Source organism: Ceratotherium simum, chromosome 12 (assembly GCF_057802395.1).
Source record: "Ceratotherium simum simum isolate JZ-2026a chromosome 12, ASM5780239v1, whole genome shotgun sequence".
Classification (NCBI taxonomy): domain Eukaryota; kingdom Metazoa; phylum Chordata; class Mammalia; order Perissodactyla; family Rhinocerotidae; genus Ceratotherium; species Ceratotherium simum.
Genome location: NC_141911.1, coordinates 34,221,445 through 34,244,084, shown reverse-complemented (window position 1 = coordinate 34,244,084; position 22,640 = coordinate 34,221,445). Strand labels below are relative to the sequence as shown.

The window sequence follows — 22,640 nt, the reverse complement described above, 5'->3', positions numbered from 1 at the left end:
GATGCTATACCATTCCTCTACTGAAATCTCCCATGACAGATGAGATTGAAATATTTCTGTCTATTGACTTCAGACACAGCAGTCACCCTGTGAGCTCACATCCCTTCCTTACCAAGTGTCTACCATGTGCTGAGTGCATGACAGGAGGCACCAGGCAAAATCATCCCACAAAACCCACAAACCCACACCCTCCGCCTTATGTGGAGACTCTTCTCACTGATTCAGTCAGAAGGAGCCAAAGTACCTAAGGCAGAAAGTTTAAGAAACAAAATAAATAAAGCTGCAGAAGGGAGCTTACATTTCTTTTCTCTGACTTAAATTTTCTACTTGGAAAATGAACATAATTTCTGCTTTTCATTGGAGTTGACTGATTTTCACTAAATTTAGTAGACAGCATTTTATGTTTATTTATAGAGCAGTCTGGCATCTTAAAAACCAAGAGCAATGGTCAAAAGTTTTAAATGAACTAGTGTTCTATGACTGTGCTTCATGAAGCATTAGTGGGACTATATAAAGCATTAATACTAACAAAAGTAAAAGTTCTATTTTCTCTATCAAGTGATCCAAAACAGCCATGAACTTGAAACATTATTCCTATCTGGCATTGTGGCACATTATATGTGCAGGTAGGTAGCAGAGCTTAGAAACGAAGAGCCCGGGCCTGGTTTGAACCTGGCTCGTGGAAGTTAGCTAACGTCTATGCTCAACCACAGAGCTTGTTTCCTCACCTGTAAAACAGGGAGAGCAACAATACCTATCGCAGAGGGCTGTTGTAACAACACACTAAAAAGGGTCCCCTGTAAACTGCGGAATATGCTGTTAGCGAGCAGCCTTTTTCATGTGCTGCTTATGAAAAAGATTACAATTCATTTGCATTCCCTGAGTCAGGGAAGGCAGAGTTTAGAAAGAGATGCCCCCACAGACATCACCCTGGGATTATTTGCTAAGAAAAATGCACATGCATATAGTCTTGATCATTCTAATAACTACTCTAGGATATACTGACTCAGAGAAAGACTTGCTATGATATTAGAATCTCTTGTTTTTCAGAATACTAATACCTGGATCTCAGCTTCCATATTTCTATTCCTGAATCCTTACAAATGAGGTCAGAAATCAAGGCAACTTGACACAAGGTAGGGACTCAAGGTCAGTGAAATAGGTTGAAGTTTCAGGTGGGGCAAGACACTTTTTATGTGGCAAGAGGAAAAAATAGTAATACAGGTTTTCTGCTGGGAGGGCATTATCAGAAGGGTTTAAGAGAGAAAATCAGAATATAGATTTGATTTAATGTCCTAATGAAACCAGTTCGGAAAACAAGAGTCAGAGAGACCAAGTGACTTGCATCTGGTCACGGTACACTGAAGTGGCCATCCAGGTCTCCGCACCCAGAGTTCAAAGACACAGGGATCAGTCCATGATTTGCTGGACCGTCACAAGCATGGTTTACGTATCTGATCTTTGGAAACAGGGATGCTTTTATTAGGAACACTTCTCCCAGGATTCTCACGAGTACTGTAATAGTATCCCATGCACTCACTCATGCATCCATCCATTCACTGAACAAATATTCACTGAGTGCCTACTATGTGCCAGAGATTGTGGTAGATGCTAAGATATAACATACAGTTAAGCCATAATATTGGAGTCCTGCAAATATCAAGGATAAATTAACAATAGATAATTCAGTGCTTACTGCACAATAAAATGAAAAGATAAATTAAAGACTAGAGTCAAAATCTGAAGTTTTTATTATTTGTGGGTAAGGCATGTGTGTAGGGGTGGGTACGTGCTTAACGCTTAATTTAATAAGCAATCCAAAGGCAGGGAGCACGGAGCTGAAGCTCTGCAAAGCGCACCTCCACCACTGCTATTTATTTAATCAATACTCCTGGGCACTCTTTAAATTGAAAGATGGTTCATTAGATTTGCGCATCTGCCCTTCTCAGCAATCTGTTGTTTCTGATGAAGGCAGGAAAAAACAAGAACATATCCTTTTCGGGCATGAGTATCTTAGCTTCCAATGATTACAAAGTCATAAAGAGCTCAGGATGCCTAATTTCAGAAAAACAATCTATCTGAATCATTCTCTTTCCATTCCTATCGAGTTCTCTTCTCACTCGTCTTGGAAATTTCAAGTACTAGCCCTTTAAAAAAACTAATCACCTAATACATTATCTGCAAGCCATAAAAATAAGCATATTTTTAAGATATCAAAAACTAAGTCCCTTCAAAACTGGCTCAAAAATCATCTCCTCCTTGAATGTTTCCCCTTCTGTCCCAATCAAGTTCATCATCACCTCCTCTGGGCTCCATCCTACATTACAGATCTATCTATTGCAATCTGCCCTGGGGGCGGGTTAGCTCTACTGTCAGGTGTGTATATATACAAACTCTCAGGAAGCAAAGAAAACATCTTTTTTAAAAAAAATCTTTGTCCCTATCTCAGTACCTGCTATATAGGAGATACCAATAAAAGTGCTGAGCTGAATATATCAAAGGCAAGTTTCCTTACAGAGGGCCTTAAACTATGAAAACATATAGACTCACTCCTTTGCCATCCCACAGCAGACATTTATTCAAGGCCTCCTGGGTTTTGGTACTGGAAGGACGCATGAGTGGAGCCTGGGACACAAACGTGTCTGCCCTCAGACAACTTACTCTCAGCGAAGGGAGGCAGAAGCTCCCCCCATCACACGCTCATCAGAGGTGGTGTGACAATCCTACAGAGATGCTCTCTGAAGGGAGCATATATTTTCAGACGTGCCTTGGAGAGAAACAGCCACATTCTTGAGAGGAGATTCTGAAAGGTCTTTCACTTCTCTTACGAAGAAAGGTGATATATAAAAAGAATTTATAACATTATATTTAGTGGATTCTTCTTGGAAATCACAGTCTTGAGCACAGAAATGGCCAAGAAACCTGGGTTCAACACTCACGACCTCCAAGGGTTGCCTTTGTCCACCTAGCAGAAGGCCAAATGGGGAGAGGGAACTGACATCTTTGAGGCTGGGTAGCCCCCATCCCTGTCCTCCTCTCCCCTATATAATTTGGCAAATATGTTATAAAATGCACGACTGGAATTTAGCATTTAGTATTTAGTCTGGAATTTATTTCAAGTGGGCTAGAAATTCAAGTGATCAAGATGGCAGAGAAGCTGTATAAGAATAAAACTCAGTTTGGTTAAATCAATCTAGGAAAAATACATGAGTTGTAAGAGGCTTCAGGTTAAAAGGTATTCTGTATGAGATGCTGACCAACTGATTGCTACAAAGATTTGGCACTAAGCACTGCTGATTTGCTAAGCTGTGCTGAGTAATAGAGAGTGAGAGGATGAAACAATCCTTGCCTTCAAGGCACTGGATAAGATACACCAATAAGTAATTAAAATATAGCCATATAATCGCCACAGAGGTATAAATAAGATACAACTGCAGTCCATAGGAGACAGTGATCAACTCTGCTTAACATATGAGAAAATAACTGTTCACGCCTAATCATTATTGGTAATAAAAGAGGAGTTTTCCTGTGAGACTCTCTGGATACTTCTCAAATTAGCTAATTTGTAGATGATAAAGAGAAAAATCATTCAACAAACATCCGATTGCCTACCTTGTACCAGAAATGGCTGAGCTGCTGTTACTGAAGTATATAAATATACATACAAATATGTATATCCTAACATCCCTCTATATTTATTATCAGTCAATTAAAATGCAAAAATTCAGTGATTCCATAGATTCTGCTGCTCCAAAAGATGAGTGTGGCATATGCCTAGTCTCTGAAAGATGCAACAGCAAACGTTCCACTCCTGCCTAACAGACAAGCAGAAGACAACTGTGACAAAATGCTACGCTCACTGAGGCCGTCTTGCTTTAACATTGCCATGACAGAGAAAACTGCAAAGCCCCAAGCAGCTTTGAAAAGGATGGAAAATCCCTAAGCAGACCTCATTGGTGTCAGAGTCTCTAATGGCCTCCTTAGAGGCATCCTCAAGCCTCAAAGGACTGATACTTTTAGTCAGAGATTTCAGCATTTCGTGTGGAATAAATGTTTTCTTCTACAATTGGTAAAACAACTGTCTGGCTTTTGAGACTCTAACTTCCTGCCAGAGCCCGTCATGGTTCAATACTGCTAGACATCCAGAAACCCTACCCATTGATTTTCTTTTTTTTTTTTTTTTTTTAAAGATTTTATTTATTTATTTTTTCCCCCCAAAGCCCCAGTAGATAGTTGTCTGTCTTAGCTGCACATCCTTCTAGTTGCTGTATGTGGGACGCGGCCTCAGCATGGCCAGAGAAGCAGCGCGTCGGTGCACGCCGGGGATCCGAACCCGGGTCGCCAGCAGTGGAGCGCGCTCACTTAACCACTAAGCCACGGGGCCGGCCCCCTACCCATTGATTTTCTTCTGTCCCGCAGAAACATGGGAACACACTCATCCACAACATTTGGACTGTTTTTAAGAAGCCTCCATGGCTGCTGTAAGCAGCTGTTTGTTTCTACACAGAAAAAATGACTGACACGAGAAGCTGCTTCATCTTCTGGTTCTACAAGGAGCATTTACCATACAGGGTAGCGAGCAAAGATTATCAGGCCTTGTTCTCCTCAGAAGCACCTATCGTACAACAGAAAGCAATCTGCCCTCTCCACTCAGGGCCCACTGAACAGCATTACTCAATGCTGAGCTGAGCTGAGCATTGTTTATATTAGCTGAGCTGGTTTATATTAGCTTCTGATCAATACCTACCAGTAAGGCGAAGCTGTGTTCCGGCAGCATTCCATACCGTTGAACAAGCTTCTCCCGGGTCACACTGGGGAGCTCCGGCAGCTGCTCCCGAATCTGGTCAATATTGATCACTTGCTGTGGGTCTGCAGCGGTGGGCAGAGATTCAGCATCATAGAGCAGCAAGGGAGGCAGGTTGGGTTCTGGCATAAACCTAGGCAGAGAGAGGAGACCGAGGCCTGACTCTGAAGTATTTGGTTTAATAAGAAAAAAAAAAATCTATCAGTAATATGAACGTTTCTGTGTTTAGATGCCATGTTACTTGCAAATATTTTCTAATGTCCTATATTATCAACTCTTCCTGGTTCCCAGGAACTAGTCTCTGCACAAGTGTAAATTACAGGTCAAAACTGCCATGTCTGTTGCTCTCCATGCTTATGAGCTAGAGAGTGAAAAATGCACAATGCAAGGTTGATGCCATACTGTGACTTATAATCACGGATAAAGTATATATTCGTAGACAGGCTGGAAAAAAGAGGACCAAATGAGAACCATTTACTTATTAGGGAGAAAGATGACTTTCCCCCATTTTTTTACTTTCACTATTTTTAGTAGTATTTGTGTAATAAATGAAAAGTCAAAGGAAAAAAAAAACTTTCTTCCCTGGGAAGTGGAAAAAAATGAATGGATTTTGACTAAATAAGATGTAGAAGCTAGTGGGGAGGGAGGGAAGGATGAACAAGTGGAGCACAAGGGACTTTTAGGGCAGTGAAACTATTCGGTATGACACTATAATGGTGGATGTATATCATCATACATTTATCAAAACCCACAGAATGTACAACATCAAGAGTGTGCCCTAAAGTAAACTATGGACTTTAGTTAATAATAAGGTATCAATATCGGTTCATCAACTGTAACAAATGGACCACACTAATGCAAGATGTTATTAGGGGAAACTGTGGGGGTGGGTGGCTGGGAGGGAGAAGGAGTTTATAGGAACTCTCTGTAATCTCCACTCAATTTTGTTGTAAACTTAAAACTGTTCCAAAAAATGAAGTCAATTAATTTGAAAAAATGTGGAAGCTACACCATTGCATATTAATCTTAGGAAACAAAGATGTCCTTCTCTCTGTTCTATTCCAGCACTAACATTTTCTCTCTGCCCACACTTGTCAAAGGGCTAATGGAGAAGCAGGATAATGACGAACAAATGGTGGCTCCAAGGTAATAGATTAGAAATGCAAGCAACCCATCACCTTGATGGCAAATCTGTGCTATGAATCAGTCTGACTTGTGAAGGCAAGAGGAAACCAAAGGGAGGCTGCCTGAATCCCACCATCTATTAACCCAAGGGATTGAGCTGAAGCCACTGACTAAGCTAAAAGCCAAACTCCATGCTTATCAAGAAAGCACCCAAAACAGAGTAGGGGCAAAACTGAAGAACAAAGAAGTTCTTGGGAAGTACAGATTGAATCTAGAATTTCACAGTAATTAAAATAATCTTGACTTCGACAGACACATGAGAGGACTCCTTGACGTGAAGTTCACTCTAGGGTTTCTGAGCTTCTTCTTTCCCATATCATGATGCTACATTTGTTCCTCCTGGACAGCAATGGCTACACTTAGAACTTCCTATGCTTTACAAAGGAAAGGTGGGCTAACCTCAACAACTTCATTGCTTAAAACTTCCATCTCTGCAATCTGCTAACTTCAATGGGAAAAAAAATCAGAGGTTCAGTTTATCTTAAGTCTATCCTTATTATTTGCTTTATTTCTGGGTCTCATATTAAATACAATTTGCTTAATGTATCAAATAGCATCACTTGAGGTTTGAAGGGAAATGCCATTAACATATACATGTCTTTTTTCATGGAACGTCAGTGTATTACTGAATTTGTTACTGAATATAAGAATAAGAACAGCCTAGGCCCCATCCTCAATTGCCATCCTCTTAGCTCAATTATAACAACTTTGACACAGAAGTGAGTGAATAAGTGTCTTCCAACAGTTGAATCCCATCAAATAAGACATGCCAAGGCTACCAAATCAAGAAAATTTGGTTTCTCTCAATACACACATAAAATAGGAAGTCTAGATTTTGCATCATGCAACAATGAAAAGTGGTTCCTAAAAACTATCCAGAATCATTATGTTGATCTGTAAGTGGATTTGAAATATGCCCCTCACCCCAAATACAGAATGGCATTTTGACAAGAGTAGTAACCACCTGTAGTCTTGTTTTCCTTCTTTGTCTCTCATTGGTACGGTGCACCTATGATAGTTAAATAAGAAAACATTAAATACTGCATGCAACATTGGCTGGCATATCTACAGAGAGGGGGTTTCCACACCAATAAGGGACACAGGCAAATTCAAGCTCTTCAGCCTTCCTTGGGAGACACTTACATAATTACATTAAAAAATAGTATTAAATGGGGTTGGCCCCATGGCTTAGTGGTTAAGTTCAGTGTGCTCTGCTTTGGCAGCCCAGGTTCGGTTCCTGGGCATAGACCTACACCGTTTGTCAGTGGCCATAATGTGGTGGCAACCCACATACAAAATAGAGGAAGACTGGCACAGATGTTAGCTCAGGGCGAATCTTGCACAAGCAAAAAGAGGAAGATTGGCAAGAGATGTTAGCTCAGGGTGAATCTTCCTCAGGAAAAAAAAAAAAATTAAAAAAAAGAGAAATATTCAGAATGATAATTAAAAAAAAAAAAGAAAAGAAAATGCTTCAATGTTTCCAGCTTTGAACCAGCTCAAATGGTACGCTTTTGAGCTTTTTTCAGTCTTCTGCTAAAAGTATAAAATTCTCAAAATTGAAAGCCAGAAAATTTAGAGTCAAAGTTATCTAAAAAAAAATAAGGCACCTCTACAACCACCTCTAAGGTTTTCTCCACCTCTAGATTAAACTGGCAGAGGTTAAATCTGATAGAATTTAAGGAAGTAAAAATTTTTGCTGAAAAGCAGGTAAGCTGGAAGCAAGAGAAGTCCAGGACCTAAGACTAAGTGCTTACGTACAAGTCTGGTCCAGTTTAAACCACTTACCAGCCCTCTCATCAGGGTATATTACACCCCTGTAGGGTACAGTATTTCCTGAATTTTACTAATGAGAAAACTAAAGTGCAGAGAAGCTAAGTACCTTCTTCAAGGTCACATGGCTGGTCTGTGGCAGCCCAGACCGGAGCCTACCCAGCTGTCCTCAAGATGCTTGTCAATGCGAACTCACCCCAGCTTGTAATCAAAGGAGCGAGTTTCGTTCAGAATTTCACCTCCATTCTCAAGTTCATTGATTTGTCTCTGAATTTCATAGTCTAAGAAAAACATAGTAATTTAGTATCATATTTTGATTCCTTTCATCCAGTCAAGCAATAATTAGAAATCTTTTTTAACCTTTAAGTCAAAAATAATCAAGAAAGTTGTTTATAATAATTCTTTCCTTATATGCTGTATTTTCTTCTCACTGCTGTCATACAGTAATGGTGCTGGAAAGGGCCTTTTAGAAAGCTGCACCCCCTCACTTTTTGAGAAAAGTCAGGTTCAGAGAGATTAAGTGAGCCAGTACAGATTATACAACTTGGCAGAAGAAGGGCCAGGACCAATATCTAGGCTTTGTGACTCCAGATCTAGGACTATTGCCTGCCTATAAAGAGTTCTTATCCTGGGATCCATGGATGGGCTTCAGAGGGTTCTGGTACCTCCTGAAATTGTATACAAAGTGTGGACATCTGTGTATGTACATTTTTTGGAGAGAGGGTCCAGAATTTCCATTATAGTTTCAAAAGGATTTATGACCCCAAATGATTAAGAACCACTGCTCTATGCCATGCTCTCACCTTCAAATAAGGCAGGCTGTGGTAATCAAAACAAAGCCACAATTGCTAAGCTTCTTTATGAAAATAGCTTTAGCCTCCCCCTTAATTCCTCACCCTACCATGCACCACCTTCCCTTGCCCAAATCCAAACTCTCTTATCTGAGCTGATAAGAAGCAGTAACACCAAACTATCTCAGTTTCTGCTCCTCATCTTCCCCACTCCAATGGTTTCTTTGATTGACATGAAATGATGGCTAAAAGGACCAGTGTAGGGAAAAAAATGGGGTGGAAAAATTACAGGCTTGGAGAATTAAGCCTGTAATTGTAAAGGTTTGGTTCTTCTAGTCTGAGTCAGACCACAGGTAGAATTCTATCTCAGACTATTGCTCCAAAGGGTACTTCATAGGATAACAGAAGATTAGAAAGAGCCAAAAACAGGCAGGGGTCTTCTTCATAACTCATTATCGATGAATCTACCTAAAATCTTGCTGTTTGTTTTTTTAGATTAATCTACCCACGTCTTAGAATACTGAGTCCCAGAACACTTACTATCTACTAAGTGAAGTGGAACTTTCTTCCATTTGTTCAAGTTTCCCCTTCACAACCTTGGACTATAAGGGTTTTCCCTGACCCAAACCTTTCATGGCTTCAGAAACATGGACTGTGTCTCCTTTTAGAGACAGAGGTATGTCTTCATATAGGAAGCTTCCTCTACCCATTCACCTCCCGTAAGTTATCCCCTTGACCACGTTAATGCGTTTTTACTGAAAATTTGTAGACTCAGAATGTCTTCATTGAGGCTGGTTGATCATTTCAGGTTCATACAATAAGGTTTTATACAATACTAGAAAATCTTTTCTCTATGGTTTCTAATATTTTTCCTGACAAGACCCAGGACTCTACTAAACGTTTTGGCTGTAGCAACACATTCAGCTGTCTTGTGCTCGTGCATCCCTGAATGGGTGCTCTTTAAACTCTACCTCTTCCCTACCTTCTCTCTTCCCCTCTAGATCCTTTGGTTTTAAAAAATATTTTTATTCTCTGAAATGTCTTCCCCTCAGATTCACAGTCAGCAATTCCTATGGGATTGTCCCAGATGTTAATCTCACTCAACTGTTCTATTTTAATTATTATTATTTATTTGTCAACACTGAAATACCCACAGCATATACTCCAACAAGACCAACACTTGATTATGTAGTTGCATGTAATCTATTAGCAAAAATAGTAAAAAGCAGAAAAATTAGGTCAATATTATGGCCAATCTATAATGAACAAATGTTACTTTATAAAGTTCATGCTGATCAGAATGAATGTGGTCAACGGAAAAACAGCTACAGTATTTTGCAGATCCTCCAATAAAGAGGTGGAGTCTGTTTCCCCTTCCCTTGAATCTGCTTTGAATTCAATCTGCTTTGAACAGATTATGTTGGAAGAGACATTGTGTGAGTTCTAGAGCTGAGGACTCAAGAGGCCTTAAGGCTTCTGCCTTCATCCTTCTGGAATGCCCCACTGCCAAATAAGAAGGCCAAGGCTTGGCAAGCAAATGAAGAAAGACCATGTGGATAGAGAAGCCTAGCAGACCCCCAGCACCAAGGCCCCAACATGTGAGTGAGGTCAGCTCAGATCCTTTGTTTCAGCTGAGCTGCCAGCTTCACACAGCTACACGAGTGAGCCAAGGCAGGAGCAGCAGAAAAACCACCCAATCCACAGAATCGTGAAAACTGAAATGGTTATTATATAAGCCACTAAGGTTTGGGGTGGCTTGTTACACAGCAACAGATAACTGCTACAAAGAGGTACATTAAGAGTAACAGCTGACATTCACCTATTGCTTTGGCCAAGAATCTGGCACTGTTGAGATTCTTCACTTCAGTTCTAATGCCCAGAGGCTCTCCAGGGTGATGCACAGATATATTGGCATCCACTCTCAACTGGCCCTCTGGAAGGAGAGAAAAAAGACAACTGTTTAGAAAATCTTTTAGGTAACATGGTTTGTTTAAGGCAAGAAAGTGTCCAGGCAAGCAATATCTAACTCTACTTGCTGTTTAGTTACAGCAACCTAACTTTAGAGAAGGTACCATCGGTCCTGAAGCACACAGCTGGTACTTCTGTCCACTTAAGAGATTACAGTCCTAAGGTGTGTGTGTGTATGTGTGCATGTGTGTATTTGTGTGCACTCGTGCACATGCAGGAGAGAGGAGAAATTTTGGATTTACCAGCTGGGGACATCTAATTTCTTTTGTGCCAAATAAGAAAAACAACACTGTTAAAATGGAGATTTACTCTGTAGTTTTATTCTGAAGTTTTTTTTTCAAGTGTCAGAGCTGGGTTGGGGGGAAGGCCTCAGAAATGATTATCTGATAACCCTACACTGCTCTCCACGGGAATGTGGAGTTCCAACAGTGATTCCAGGAGATTTATAAGAGAGTCCTTGAGAATTTACAGCTCAAGGGCAAGAGCCAGAAACCTGGGCTTTTTCCTTCTCCTTCCTCCAGGTACTGTAATAATCTCTTCCTTCCACAAACATGACTCTGAATCCTTCCTGACTGCTGTAAGGATTTGCTGCAGCACACAGACAGTGCTGTTATGAAGAGGAGCATCTGTGGGGGGGCCATCCCCATCCTGGGATGACCTTCTCTGACCCTGAGAGCCCCTTCAGAGTAGCAGCAATAACCCCTAAGGAAGCAGGTGGTTTGTGGAGAGGACTAAGAGGCTCCTGAGGAGGAGAGGGAGGCAAAATCCCAAGACAAACAGGGAGATGAAGATAATAAATAATCACATTTTACACCCTACAAAGTAAAGCTCAAATACTCTAGTCTCCAATTTTGTTTACAATATCTAAAACAGAACAGAATGAGAAGACAAAATGCTGGATTTCTATGCTCCTGGGCAAGTTTTTAAATTAAAAAGTAATCTGAGGGGCCTGGCCTGGGGTTTGCAGGTTCAGTTCCCGGTTGTGCACCTACACACTGCACATCAAGCCGTGCCGTGGCGGTGTCCCACATACAAAATGGAGGAAGACTGGCACAAATGTTAGCTCAGCGACAACCTTCCTCAGCAACAAGAGCAAGAGTGGCAACAGATGTTAGCTCAGGGCGAATCTTCCTCACCAAAAAAAAAAAAAAAGTAACCTGACAAACCAGAGTGTTTTGATGAGCTGAATAAAGAAATTAATTTTCCAAGATTCCTCAGCAAAAGTATATTAAAATAATAAAATAGTATAAATAAATTCCATGTCCAGAAAAGGAGACCCTTGGAAGTAGGTTCCGTTATTCCCCTATTGCTGAGCTGTGGGGCTCGATCTCCTCTGAGCTTGAGACCACTGGCTGCTGCTTGCCCTGCTCTCCACTCATTCCTTCAAGAAAAGGGAAGAGCTCACCCACTCTCAGCTCCAGCTGCCACCCATGCTAACAGCCAGGGAAAAGGTGCCTTCCAGCTCAGAAATTACTTGAAGTCTCTAGCACGGACTTCCCAACATTTTTTACAAAATCCTATAGCCTCTTTCAGACAATTTGTGCTTACCTGAATCTCAAGAAGTCCCGACCATTCCCAATATCATTGGACTCTTGGTCTAGGAACCCTGAAGTCATCATCTGCTTCTCTGTTTTCTTTGCCCTTTATATCCAAACTGACAAGATAGATAGATCCTATCAGTTCTTCCCTCTAAATATCCCCCATATCTGTCACTTGCTCTCCATTTCCACAGCAGCCACCCTCGCCCGAGGACTTGAAACTTCAGGCCCAGGCTACAGAATGTGGTTACAATGTGGCTATGACTTCATCCTGCTACAATATGGTTTTCATCATTCCTGTTGCTTGCTCAAGTGTATAGTCAGCTCCTACTGGATCATCTTGTCTCCTCTGCTTGGTATTCAAATGCCCTCATCTGGTGTTGGTGGACATGACCCACATTTTTCCACTACTCATTCCATGAGAAAGCTCTCCTTCAGTCAGTGGAGCTTTCTGCATACAAGACCCTGTCTACTCTACTGGCTCCCACACATTCTCTTTATCAGTGTTACTGTCCCTTTTTCAAACTCTGCTTATCCTTCAAGGTCCCACTTAATTGTTACTGCCTTCTCTCCCTAGAAACCCTCATCAGTAAGTTAGCCTCCACTGGTGGCTCTTCTGAACTATCAGAAAATACACAATCAAAACCACAGAATTTAGCACATAACTATAGCCTATTTTGAATTAATCTTATCTTTAAGACCAGAATGGAAGGCCCTTGAGGATTGGGCCCAGATTTTAAATCCCCACCCCTCATGCCTTCCCAAGGACATCACTCTTTCAGTTATCTCCTCTCTCCCACATCAATCATTAATCTCTCTTTCTCAGTACTACTTCTCATATATACATAAACAATAGGATTTCTCATTAAAAAAACAAAGAACAAAAAACCTACTCCTTTGAACCCAATTCTCTCTCCATTAGTTATTCAGCTATGGTTTCTCTGCTTTTCTTTCCAGTAAAGCCTCTTGAACAAGTTTTGTTAGTTGGTTTGCTTGTTGCAGAGACATATTGTCTCCATGATCTCACCTCCCATTTACTCCTAAACCCACTTCAGCCTGGCTTCTATCCCCACCTCTCTGAAAATGCCTCGTCAAAGTCACCAAATCCAAATTCAGCAGACACAGGACGCATTCTATCCTTACAGGATACCTCAGCAGCATGTGACATACCAATCACCAACGCCTTCTTGAAATATCTTCCTCTCTCAGCTGCTGTGACCTTACGCTCTCTTGGTTTCCCTCCTATCTCCCCGGACACTCTATTTCATTTGCTGGTGCTTTCTTTCTCATCCAAACTCAGGACCGTCTTCTTCACTCACACTCTCTGTAAGGGTATATGGTTTTAAATACTACCTATGTGCTGATTACTTCTAAATTTCTCTCTTCAGCCCAGACCTCTACTCTGAGCTCCACACTGACCTCCAATGTCTACTTGACACCTCCTCTTGGAGGTCTCACAGGTATTTCAATTTCTAAAACTAAATCCTGATGTGCCCCTCCACAAAGCCATTCTTATACTCATCTTCCCAATGTCAGTAAAGAGCACCAGCACCTCATTCCTCAAGCTTCCCTGAAGGCATCCTTGATTTCTTCCTGCCCCTTGCCTTCCACACCAGCCTGTTAACAACTCCTGTTATTTCTAAAAACTATCTTGATCTCTCCATCTTCACTGACATCAGCCCTGTCCACATCCTCTTCCACGGGAACTATTGCAGAAGCTTCTTAACTGGTCCCCTTGCTTCTACTCTTACCCTTCTGAAATCCACTTTCCACAGAGTGGTTTTCTAAAACACTAAACAGACTACGTCATTCCCTTGCTTAAAAGCCCCTCCATGACTTCCCCTGCACTTCGAATGAAATCCAAACTTCTTACGATTATCCATAATCTATCCTTTGCCTACCTTTTCTGACTTCTCTGATGCCACATTCCCCTGCTCGTTACGCCTTCCCTACAGTGGCTTTTTTTATCTCTGCGACCTCAGAGCACATTCTGAGCTTTTTCTCAGCTCAGAGACTTTGCTTTAGCTGTTCCTTGAATGCTCATCCCCTTGCTCTATGCTGGCTGGGGCCTGGAGTCATCCTTCAGGTCTCAAACAAAGGCTGCCTCCTCTGAGAGGCCTGCACCTTCCAATGTTATTCTTTATCATGGCACCCTATTTATCTCCTTAATGCACTTATCTCTATAATTGTTTTATTTGTTAATGTATTTTTCTTCCTCGTGAATATAAGCTCTGTGTAGCAGAACAACGTCTTTTTCACTGCTCTATTCAGAACCTAGAGCTGGGTCTGGCACACGGTAATTGTTCAATAAATTAATGCCTTGTTGAATGGGTCAAAATGCTGATATTTTCTTGAGCAATAAGCAGACTGGTTACTGTCTCACAGTTGGTTCCTGACAAGTTCTAAAGTTCTGTCTGAATAGGACTAATCTACAGCTGGAATCATCTCAAAGGCTTATTCAGCTCAAAGGAAACTTCCAAAGTACGCTGGGCTCTGCTCAACCAAATCTTAATACTTGGGAGACAACTTTCTTTGAACTCAGGGAACCCTGAATTGGACCTCACCTGCTTTTAAAAACGAAACCATCTTTCACCACTTAGAATTCTAATTTGGAAAGGGAATAAAAGCATGAATTTCAGTCTCTCCCGGAGAAGACCCTACCACACAAATGTCTGAGAGGAACCATTTAGTATCCTGCAGTGCTGAGAGAGAGTTCACTAGCCTAGATTCAAATACAGTATCAAACATTAACAAAAGACATTCTATCCAGAGAAGACAATATACCTTTTAAACAAATTAGGTTAAATTGCCTCAAGTGCACAAAAGCCTTAGCAGTCAGGTTTACTTCAATGCATCCGGCAACTCCCAGGGAGGGCCTTCCTTCGCACATCACGAGAATGTCATCAAGCTCAATTTCTACCCTCGAGAAGTAGAGATTTGTAACAGCAAAACTAAAAAACTATACCACTGAGTATAGTGATATGGCGCAGTTACATTTTCTTTTCTAAAACACATTCACACATCAAAAATATAACATCAGGAGAGAAAACTGTTTCTGTAAACAGCAGGGGCCTGAGAAGTTAGTGAGTAGGTCTGTTAAGCTTTCTTATTGTGATCACTGAATACTCTCCAGAACTTAAATAACAAGGTTTGACCAAAAAAACAATTATGTGACCAAATTTTATCAAATACATTTCACACAGCTTAGTCATCCAAAATGAGTTGCGATTCTGTAAAAGGAATACTACTTATCACTGTTAATAAAAGCACCTAACATTTACTGAGCACAGGCTATTTGTCAGGACCTGTGATAAGTTTTATAGACATTATCACATTCATTCCCTGCAATACAGCTTTAATGACAAAGCCACTTAGACATCCCTTAGGCATTTCAAACTTAACATATCCAAAATGGAATTCCAGACTGCCTCTCCTCTCCCCATCTTCCCTGTCTCAGTAAGCAGTAACACCGTCCAGCTGCCCCAACTCTATCTGAAGACTTGGATGACCTCCTCTCCTCTTTGGTTTCTTCCTTTCCCTTTCCTCATTTGATAAGTATGGAAATTGAGGCTCAGAGAAATCAAACACCTTGCCCAGGTTCCTACAGCCAGACATGATAGGACAGGATTCCAACTTTGGTCTGGGACCTCAGAGCCCTCAGCATCCACGCTTTGCTACGCCACCTCTCTGAGTTGCTATCTATGGCAATTATGACAGTGTCGTGGCTGCCACTAGGAAGCAGTGTGATGCAGTGCTTAAAGAAAGGGTTCCTGGAGTCAGACAGACCTAGGCTCAAATCCCAGCTTGGTCACTTCCTTGGGCAATTAACCCAACCTCTCTAGGCCTGTTTCCTCACCTGTATAACAGGCATAATAACACCTCTCTCTCAGGAATGTTGTAAAGTTTAAATGAGATGATAAATTAATTTAAAAAAATGCCGAGTGAACCAATGAGCACATACTAAACGTTTAAACTGGCAGATATTATTATCATGGAAACATTTAGTAGGTCTACGTCAGTGCACATTCAACTCAAGAGACTGCCTTGAGGATCTCAAGAGTGGCAGACAGCCGCTGAGAAGGAAATGACTTTTGGAAGCTGGGCTGAGCTGATCCATGCGCATTAGCAAAACCATCAGGAACTCACTGAATCACAGCCCAGAACAATTTAAGAGTCATTCCAAAGCATGCTGGGGGTCCACTGGTCCTCCCTAGGGTGGCCCTCAGTTCCCAGCTGCAGTCTCCAGCGCCGACACACAGTGGTCCTACGGTGGTGGTACAGAAGAATGAGCAAAGGGCTACGGGCAGATAAAATGCTAACAGCACAAAAGCTGGACCCCCGCAGACTCAAGGCAGACCTTAGCTCCCCAAAGCACTTTAGAACAACCACAGCCACTCTGCTGCTGTGCTAGGGGCAAAGCTGTTGGATTTGTATTTAAAAGCAACAAAAAGTGTCACAACAAATGCGATTTAATGAACCCTCTCAGCTGTCACCAACTGATGAGTTCTTGCGTTGTGGTTTCTCTCTTGGCAAGGACCCAGATGGGACTATTTCTCAGCTAACAGGTGGCCTGTTTATCATTCCATAGGTTTGGTAGGAATCACAGTTATTTGGAGGAAGAATGGAATAATAAAAACTTTTTTTAAAGCAATAGAGAATCAACATTTAGTGCATAAATGGATAACCATTCAAACTGCCATATGTCATTTATGTTCTGTGGCTAAAAGAGCAGCATGAGCCATAAATCTAAAACAGAGAGTCCTCTTACTCTAAAACAGAGCCTCATTTCAATAACGCAAATTTGTAGGCAGCTAACCTTTATGCCACTCAAACTCATGTGGCTGTGTTTTTCCAGTCTTTAGCTTAAAGGAGATAGCAAATCAGCAAGTTCTGTCTCCGAATTCAACTTGTACCAGGGCTCTGATGTTACAATTTGTTGCTTGTAAGATGTCCTATGTGACAAATGTAGCATTACAAATTGAGAAGTCCCTTTGTAACATGCAGATATATTATGTGACATAAAAAAGTCGGTAAATAGTATTATAACCTGGTAGGGAGATGAATCATCACAATCAGTGGTATTTACTGGCACCCACCGTGACCACTTACTTGTGATGGTTAATTCTGCGTGTCAACCTGACTGGGCTACAGGGTACCCAAATATTTGGTTAAACATTATTCTGGGAGTGTCCATGAGAGTGTTTCCCTCAAATCTCAAATGAGATTAACATTTGAATCACAGACTGAATAAAGCAGATTGCCTTTCTCATTGTGGGTGGGCCTCATTCAATCCACTGAAGGCCTGAATAGAACAAAAGGCGGAGTAGGGGGTAATTCGCTCTCTCTGCCTAACTGTGTTTGAGCTGTGACATCAGTCTTCTCCTGCCTTTGGACTTGGGCTCAGACTGGAACTTACACCACTGGCTCTCCTGGTTCTCAGGCCTTTGGACGTGGACTGGAATTACTCTACCTGTTCTCCTGGAGCTTGCTCTCCTGCAAGAGCTCTCCTGCAATCGCTCTCCCATAGCTTGCTGACTGCAGATCCTGGGACTTCTCAGCCTCCGTAATCACATGAGCCATTTCCTTGTAATAAATCTCTTTATATATAAACATATAGACCTATATATAACATATACACACACATTCTATTGGTTCTGCTTCTCTGGAGAACCCTGACTAATACACCTCTGTACTGAGTACAGATTAACAACTGTATATGCAGAATCTGTACCCTTCCTCCACTCTATCAGGGAGTGCTCTGTGGGTGGCAGAAGTTTTTTTAAAAAGCCACTGGTAACAGAAAATAAGGGAAAACCATGGGAGAGACTAGCTTTCAGGGACTTCAGGGCCAGCAAAGCAGCGCTAAGAAGGGGCCAAGAGAGCGAGTCATGAAGAAACTGAGTTTGACCAATACTTGTAATTTTTTTTTTTTTTTTTTTTTAGCGAGGAAGATCGGCCCTGAGCTAACATCTGTGCCAATCTTCCTCTACTTTGTATACAGGATGCTGCCACAGCACAGCTTGATGAGTGGTGTGTAGGTCCATGCCCAGGATCTGAACCCACTAACCCTGGGCCACCACAGCAGAGCGCTCGAACTTAACTACTGCGCCACTGGGCCAGCCCCCTGTAATCTTTATATCCAATTCAATCCAGTGCAATCAATTATATCCAGTTTGCTTGGTCTCAAGGGTGCACATTTTTTCTTTGTTTAATTTCTTACTATATTTCTACTGAACTTAAGACTTTATTTCAAAGTTAAAGTTTTGTGAAATTATAACCTTGACTTATAGTTGATATAATTTGGCTTCAGCTGTACATGAATGAAAAGTCTACAAAGATGGAAAAGAAAGAGGCCTAAAGGAAAAGCATCAACCAGCAAAAAAGTGCCACCCACACAGCACTCATAAACTAAGAGTTATTCTGGATAAACATAGCTTCTTCCTTCTGAGAAAGATGAAACTGTTCAAACACATTATTTTATTAATCCTCAACATTTTGATGCATGAAGCCAAGAGAAAGCATCTAGTCCTTTGACTCTCAATCTGACCTTCTTGGGCTTAGTGCCTCTGCACTGTCATTGTTTGTGTGTTTACTGTGGTTGGGGGCTCAGAAAAGAATGCAAGGAAAATTCTAAGAAAAAACAAAACAAAACAAAACAAACAGTGCAAAAGGCTGGAAAAAGCATGTGAACCATCTCAATGTAGCTGATGCAGAGAACAAAACTCAAGTGAGAAGAGAGCCTGGAAGCAGAAAGGGAGGAGGTCTAGAAGGAGGGACACTGCTTCTGTGGCTTCACCTGCCATATTCGCCCGGCTCGTCCCCAGGGCTTGAAGTATCAGCTGCAGCTCCCTGACTGCTGTTGCTGCCTCTTCTCCACAGGACATGTCAGGTTCCAGGACCACTTCCAGAAGGCCAACTCCTACCAAAGAGAGGCAGAGTCAGCCTGACTCGAGCTCTCCAATTGGATCAGCAGATAAATGAGGCTGAAGTTTTAGGAAAACCCTGCATTACTGAAGGACTCGCGAAGAGGGGGTTCTAGTCTTTGAACTGTTTCTCTCTTTCCCCTCGCTTTTTTAAATAATTTATTTATTTTTTTCCCCCAAAGCCCCAGTAGATAGTTGTATGTCATAGTTGCACATCCTTCTAGTTGCTGTATGTGGGACGCGGCCTCAGCATGGCCGGAGAAGCGGTGTGTCGGTGCGCGCCCGGGATCCGAACCCGGGCCGCCAGCAGCAGAGCGCTGCGCACTTAACCGCTAAGCCACGGGGCCGGCCCTCCCCTCACTTTTTGATTTTTAATTTTGGTTCATTTCTTTTAAAGTCTGCTTAAGACATCAAGCTGTCGGGTCCGTGACTATGTGGCTACATCTGTCTCATTTTAGTGGTGGATTATTAGCAAGCCCAATAGTAATCACAGTTCAAGCGGTGCTCTCTAATCAGCTATGCCAATAACAACGCTGATATTTTTATCTCCATCTGTCATGCTGCTGGGCCTGTTTCCTCAATTGGTCTGGGAAAACTCTGGAGGAGAACAGAGGTGGCCGGAAGGAAAAGTAACGGAAAATCTCCAAGCCTACCCGCCCTGTTCAAATCAATGAGCGTCTGAGACCGCAGGTCATCGTGGAGGCTTTTGCCACTGTCTTGCTCCAGCTGGATCTGCTTGACCCTCACTGTCTTGTTGATCACCTGACTCCGCTTCTTCCCCACACAGACGCCGTACACCATGCTCCCATTCACAGCGATCGGAAGCCTTTGCTGGGTAATTTGGTAGCCTGCCTGCACACAAACATGGGTTACACAGTCACTAGTCCAGACATAAAAGCCGGTCCAATTTACTTTTGCTTTTAATGTCACAAAACTATAGGCTTACTTAAAAACACAACAAAACAAAACAAAAACAAAAAAGGAAAAGGAGAAGAAAAATTAGTTTATACACTGCAGCCATAATTTACTCCGGCCTGTTCTGGCTTTTCCCATTCCCGCTTTCCTTCCCCGCTCCCCCCTGCCCCCCCATAATGATGCAATAAACAACACGAATCTCATCTTCCCTACATAAGTACCATTTTGGGGAATAACAATAATCTCATTGTCAGAGGCCTCTAAGAAAAGAATTTATTGTTTCCACTTAGCTCATTAGCCTAAACCCTGCATCTGATTACTGGGCTCCTGACAGACCCTCCTTACTGGGAAGTGCTGGCTAAGCATTTTGCCACCTACTCTCAGCGGGGCCGACAGCAGTTGCTGGTGCGTTTTAGCTTGTTTTGTTCCTGCTCTGTAAGCTAACCACTCATGCCAGCTGTCCTCCCTGACCCAACTTTCCTGCTCCTCTAGCCAGAAGACGCTGTGACACTCACACTCAGCTAATGGAAAGCACGTAGTACTGAAATAACTGATAGATGTTGCTAGGAATCCCTCACTGCCTTCTAAGTGGAGAGGAAGAATTTCAAACGCACACATGCATCAACACACATTAAAGAGACAGCAGGTCAATACGGAGAACTGGAGAGAAAAACAGCTGAAGCGTCTGTAGCACGTGTGGGTCCAGACACTGGCCTCAGTCCCTTATCCCCTTGACAACCTACGAGGGAGGTACAGGGCAGACAGGGGTTCAGGGCCTTGCCCACAGCCACAGAGCTAGTAAGTATCAACATCAGGATTTGAACTCAGATGGTCTGGCTCCAGAGTCTGTGCTCCTAGCCAGCCGAGCATTTTTCAAACTTTGGCTGCATCTGATCACGGAGCAGGCTGGTCAAAACACAGACTGTCTGTCCCCACCTGAAGAGTTTCTGATTCTGCAGGTCTGGGGTGGCATCTGAGAATTTACATTTCTAACAAGTTCCCAGGAGATGCTGATTCTAGTGGCCTGGAGAACATACTTTGAGAACCACTGCATTATGCCAACTCATTCTCTGGGCTGAAATAGGAGTCTCAATTTATAAAAATTAAACTCTGAGTAGGGTTGCCAAATAAAATATAGGATGCTCAGTTAAATTCTAATTTGAATAATTTGAATAAATTGTTTATTCAGATAAACAACTAATACTTCTTTAGTATAAGTATGTTCCATATAATATTTGGCAACACTAACTCGAGATTATCTGAGCTACCTGGGCCAGAAAGAACAGAAAGCCATAGATAATCAAAACATCTCATTTTAGTCACATATTGTTCAGTCTCTCACCTTAACCAAATTGGTTATCACTTTTAAAAATGAAAAAAATGCAGTTTAATTCTCTCCACCCTACTAAGCAGTAGAATTTGCGAAGAGGCTGGCAGCCAGAGGGGAAAAGCGGCAGCAGTTGGAGAATTCAGGTTCTAGCTGCATTTTTTATTTAATTCTACTCCCGCCCTCACCCACTAAAAAACAGCTGACCCCAATCTTCAGTTCAAGGAGAAAAACGTGAAGCAACATTGTCACTACTGTTTTTCTAAATCTGAAGGAGGGCCATACTTATTATCGGAGGCTCAGACAGAATGAAAAATTATTTTGGGAAACCCATGCAACATTAGTTTTGGTTCAGTTCAATATTATGAAAAACTGGCTCTAGTTCACACTGGCTTCTCTTAAAAGAAGTTTCTAATTTTAAGGAAAAAGCAGGTTAATATTGGGTTTACTGCTCAGCCAATTACTGCTGTTAGTCAGGCTTCTGGGTCATGTTTCGTATTACTAGAAACTTCAACTTGAAAGAGGGAAGCTCTCACTATGTCTACAGAGCTACAATATGCATTTACCACGGCAGCAGCCACAAAGTGAGCTTTTGTCCTAACAGGCAATTAGCACCAAACACCATGGCTCGGCTGAGCCTGAGAACACTGGCTGCTTCTACTCCCCGTTCAATTATGAGCGAGCCACCAGAAGCATGAGGCTAAGCAAGGAGTCAGCAATCAGGACAACTGCATCCAATCTAGTAAACATCGGGGGGCACCTGCCTTCACCAGGGCCATGCAGAAATTCCTGCTGAGATGGACAGAGCTCTGATTGAAAACATGAGAGGCACAGCCCTCCTCCCTCACTCCAAACCCCCCCAGCTCTGAGAACTTACAGAGGGTGGATCACAAAGCATACTTACAGGGAGGTCTGCATAGAAGTAGTGCTTCCTGTCAAACAAGGACTTCTTGTTTATGCGGCAGTTCAGTGCCAGGCCTGTCATCACTGCCGCTTCGACGCACCTCCTGTTGAGAACCTATGGAAACATGACACAGCTCCTCTCAGATCCACAGTCTGAACAAATGCTTCTCCCACACACTGACATCCTCCCTGAATATTCAATATGGCCCTTCAATGAGCATTATTTCTGGTTCTCTGTGTGGGCAGCTCCAGTTCACAAGCTGACTTTGTCTGGAATCTGGAGAACTTTATATAAAAAAGAAAATGGGTCCCCCTGGTCACTTAATGAACCGCCACATCAGGGATCCTTTCCTCCAATTCCTCACGTCAAAGTTAACAGGGAAGATTCCAGAAAGCTCAGTAGAGTGGTTACTACATGGAATAAAGTTAACCTCGCTCCCTCAGCAAGCAGAACAAGGAGCTGGTCAGAATACATGAGAGGCATTGACTCCTTAGTGGAGGATCCAAGAAGCAGCT

The 22,640-nt window shown here is 42.2% G+C and overlaps 1 protein-coding gene across 3 annotated transcripts in view; it reads right to left on the bottom strand.

Annotated features, from left to right (window-relative positions):
* The window catches only part of GATB (glutamyl-tRNA amidotransferase subunit B), a 77,111-nt gene that overhangs the window by 25,889 nt on the left and 28,582 nt on the right, over nucleotides 1-22,640 (bottom strand). For all 3 annotated transcript variants that reach the window (XR_015553805.1, XM_004420914.3, XM_087437538.1), the window contains exons 3-9: nucleotides 22,126-22,239; nucleotides 19,633-19,831; nucleotides 18,853-18,975; nucleotides 10,370-10,483; nucleotides 7,956-8,040; nucleotides 6,954-6,998; nucleotides 4,748-4,937 (exon numbers count right to left, since the gene is read on the bottom strand). Coding sequence is in view for 2 of the 3 variants with exons in the window: in XM_004420914.3 (XP_004420971.1) it covers nucleotides 4,748-4,937; nucleotides 6,954-6,998; nucleotides 7,956-8,040; nucleotides 10,370-10,483; nucleotides 18,853-18,975; nucleotides 19,633-19,831; nucleotides 22,126-22,239 (870 nt within the window). In the remaining variant the exon portion in view is untranslated. The remainder of the gene's footprint in view (nucleotides 1-4,747; nucleotides 4,938-6,953; nucleotides 6,999-7,955; nucleotides 8,041-10,369; nucleotides 10,484-18,852; nucleotides 18,976-19,632; nucleotides 19,832-22,125; nucleotides 22,240-22,640) is intronic.